At 62.4% G+C, this 3,847-nt stretch overlaps 1 protein-coding gene across 1 annotated transcript in view; it reads left to right on the top strand.

Annotated features, from left to right (window-relative positions):
- Positions 1-2,535: 2,535 nt before the first annotated feature.
- Positions 2,536-3,847, top strand: part of G6PD (glucose-6-phosphate dehydrogenase) — a gene marked incomplete at both ends in the record, with an annotated part of 5,631 nt that continues 4,319 nt past the window's right edge. The window contains one exon of the mRNA XM_027708129.1: positions 2,536-2,707. Coding sequence (XP_027563930.1) covers positions 2,536-2,707 — 172 coding nt within the window. The remainder of the gene's footprint in view (positions 2,708-3,847) is intronic.

Here is a 3,847-nt window from a genome sequence, read left to right as displayed (position 1 = left end):
GGGGGGACATTGGGGGACATTTGGGGACATTGGGGAGGGACTGGGGGGGTTTTGGGGACATCAGGGCCATCCTTGTCCTCAAGGCCACCAAGATCACCCTGTCCCCAGGGTCACTGAGGTCACCAGGGTCACTCTGGGGTCAGAGGTCACCAGGGCCACCAGTGTCCCCAAGGCCACAGGGGTCATCAAGGTCCTTGATGTCACCAGGGCCGCTCTGGGGTCACCAAGGTCACCTGGGCCATCAGTGTCCCCAAGGCCACCAGGGTCACTCCCAACCCCGGGATCACTGATGTCCATAAGGCCACCAGGGTCTTTGTCACCAGGGCCACTCTGGGGTCACCAAGGTCACTGATGTCACCAGGGCTACCAGTGTCCCCAAGGCCACCAGGGTCACCCTGTCCCCAGGGTCACCAAGGTCACCTTTATCACCAGGGTCACTCTGGGGTCACCGAGGTCACCAAGGTCACCAGTGTCACCCCTTCCCTGGGGCCACTCTGGGGTTACCAATGTCCCCAAGGTCAGCAGGGTCACCCCATCCCCAGGGTCACCGGTGTCACCTTTGTCACCAGGGCCACTCTGGGGACACTGAGATCACCTTTGTCACCAGGACCACCAGTGTCCCCAAGGCCACCAGAGTCATCAAGGTCACCAGTGTCACCAGAGTCACTCTGGGGTCACCAAGGTCGCTGATGTCCCCAGGGCCATCAGTGTCCCCAAGGCCACCTTGGTCACTCCCAACCCTGGGGTCACTGATGTCCCCAAGGCCACTGGGGTCAGTGATGTCACCAGGGTCACCCAGGCCACTAGGGTCATCAAGGTCACCGATGTCACCAAGGCCACTCTGCGGTCCCCAAGGTCACCAGGGCCACCCCTTCCCCAGGGCCACTTTTGTCACCAGGGCCACTCTGGGGTCACCGAGGTCGCCAGGACCACCCCTTCCCCAGGGTCACCGATGTCCCCAAGGCCACCAATATCACCCTGTCCTCAGGGTCACCAGGGTCACCTTTGTCACCACGGCCACCAGTGTCTCCGAGACTACCAGTGTCACCCTATCCCCAAGGCCACCGAGGTCACCTTTGTCACCAGGGCCACCAGTGTCCCCAGGGTCACCAGTGCTACCCCTGTCCCAGGGCCGGGCAGGCCACTGCTGTCACCAGGGGGTGGTGACACAGGTGTCACAGGTGACACAGGGGGTGTCATTGGCACAAGTGTGTCCCCTGGGGGGTCTCAGTGACACATGGGTGACCCCCAGGTGACAGAGGTGACACAGGTGACCCCCAGGTGACACGGGTGACCCCCAGGTGACAGAGGTGACACAGGTGACCCCCAGGTGACAGAGGTGACCCCCAGGTGACAGAGGTGACACAGGTGACCCCCAGGTGTCCCCAGGTGACCCCGCAGGTGGCTGTTCTGGGACAGGCTCCTCCCCAATGCCACTGTTCCTGTCCCTGGGGGGTGGGGGGTGACACAGTTGACCCCAGGTGACTCAGGGGGGGTGTCAGTGACACAGGTGTGACCCCAGGTGACACAGGTGACCTGCAGGTAACAGAGGTGTCCCCAGGTGTCCCCCCAGGTGGCTGTTCCAGGACAGGCTCCCCCCTGATGCCACTGTCCCTGTCCCTGGGGGGTGGGGGGTGACCCAGGTGACACAGGGGGGTGTCAGTGACCCAGGTGTGACCCCAGGTGACCCCCCAGGTGACACAGGTGTCCCCCCAGGTGGCTGTTCCAGGACAGGCTCCCTCCTGATGCCACTGTCCCTGTTCCTGGGGGGTGGGGGGTGACCCAGGTGACACAGGAGGGTGTCAGTGACACAGGTGTGACCCAGGTGACACAGGTGACCCCAGGTGGCACAGGTGACCCCTCAGGTGACCCAGATGACACAGGTGTCCCCCCAAGTGACCCAGGTGACCCCCAGGTGACCCAGGTGTCTCCCCAGGTGACCCCCTAGGTGATGCAGGTGACCCCCAGGTGTCCCCAGGTGACCCCCCAGGTGGCTGTTCTGGGACAGGCTCCTCCCCAGTGCCACTGTTCCTGCCCCTGGAGTTGTTGGTGGTGACACAGGTGACCCCCAGGTGACACCCCAGGTGACACAGGTGTTCTCAGGTGACCCCCAGGTGTCCCCCCAGGTGACTGTTCCAGGACAGGCTTCTCCCTGATGTGACTGTCCCTTTCCTTAGGGGGTGGGGGGTGACACAGGTGACACAGGAAGGTGTCAGTGACCGAGGTGACCCCCAGGTGACACAGGTGACCCCTCAGATGACCCAGATGACACAGGTGTCCCCCCAAGTGACCCAGATGACCCCCAGGTGACCCCCTAGATGATGCAGGTGTCCCCAGGTGACCCCCCAGGTGGCTGTTCTGGGACAGGCTCCTCCCCAGTGCCACTGTCCCTGTCCCTGGGGTTGTTGTTGGTGACACAGGTGACCCCCCAGGTGACACAGGTGTCCCCACAGGTGGCTGTTCCAGGACGGGCTCCTTTCCAGTGCCACTGTCCCTGTCCCTGGGGGGTGGGGGGTGACACAGGTGATCCCCAGGTGACCCAGGTGTGCCCCAGGTGACCCCCAGGTGTCCCCAGGTGACCCCGGTGTCCCTCCCCAGGTGGCTGTTCCGTGACGGGCTCCTCCCGGACGCCACGCGGGTCGTTGGTTTCGCGCGGTCGCCGCTGACGGTGGAGCTGATCCGGGAGCAGACGCTGCCCTACCTCAAGGTGGGACACGGGGCCTGAACTGGGATGGACCTGGGCCTGAAACTGGGCTAAAACTGGGCTAAAACTGGGCTTAAACCTGGGCCTAAACTGGGATAGACCTGGGCCTGAAACTGGGCTGGACCTGGGCCTGGAACTGGGATGGACCTGGGCTAAAACTGGACTGTACCTGGGCCTAAACCTGAGCTGAACCTGGGCTGAGCCTGGGCCTAAACCTGGGCTGAACCTGGGCTGGACCTGGGCTAAAACTGGGCTGCACCTGGGCTGAGCCTGTGCCTAAGCCTGGGCCTAAATTTGGGATGGACCTGGACCTAAATCTGTGATGGACCTGAGTCTAAACCTGGGCTGAGTCTGGGTCTAAATCTGAGCTAAACCTGGGCCTAAACTTGGGCTGAGCGTGGGCCTAAACCTGTGGTGGACCTGGACTTAAACCTGGGCTTAAACCTGGACCTAAACCTGGGCTGGACCTGGGCTAAGACTGGACTGGACCTGGGCCTAAAGCTGGGCTGAACCTGAGTCTAAACCTGGACCTAAACCTGGGCTGGACCTGGGCCTAAACCTGGACTGAGTCTGGGTCTAAACCCGAGCCAAACCAGGGCTGGACCTGGGCTGGACCTGAGTCTAAACCTGGGCTGAACTTGGACCTAAACCTGGGTCTAAACCTGGGCTGAACCTGAGCCTAAATCTGAGTCTAAACCTGGACCTAAACCTGGACTGAGCCTGGGCTAAACCTGGGCCTAAAGCTGGGTGTGAACTGGACATGGGTGTCTCCTCTTACCTGTCTCAGGTGTCCTCAGGTGACCCCCGAGGACGAGCCCTGCCTGGCTGCGCTCCTGGCCCTGTGGCCCCTGTCCCCTGTCTCTCATCTGTTCCACCTGTCCTGGCCCACCTGTCCCTTCTTACCTGTCCCCTCTCACCTGTCCCCTCTCACCTGTCCCACCTGTCTTGTCTCACCTGTCCACTCTCACCTGTCCCCTCTCACTTGTTCCTTCTCACATGTCCCACCTGTCCTCTCTCACCTGTCCCACCTGTCCTGTCCCACCTGTCCCCAGGTGAGCCCTGCCTGGGTGTGTTCCTGTCCCTGCAGAGCTTCGTCCGGGGTCAATACAGGGACGAGGCCTCGTTCCTGTCCCACCTGTCCCC

Source organism: Neopelma chrysocephalum, unplaced genomic scaffold (assembly GCF_003984885.1).
Source record: "Neopelma chrysocephalum unplaced genomic scaffold, ASM398488v2 Primary Assembly neopelma1_95593, whole genome shotgun sequence".
Taxonomy (NCBI): Eukaryota; Metazoa; Chordata; class Aves; order Passeriformes; family Pipridae; genus Neopelma; species Neopelma chrysocephalum.
Note: the sequence above shows the minus strand (reverse complement) of the source record. Positions and strands in the feature narration are given on the sequence as shown.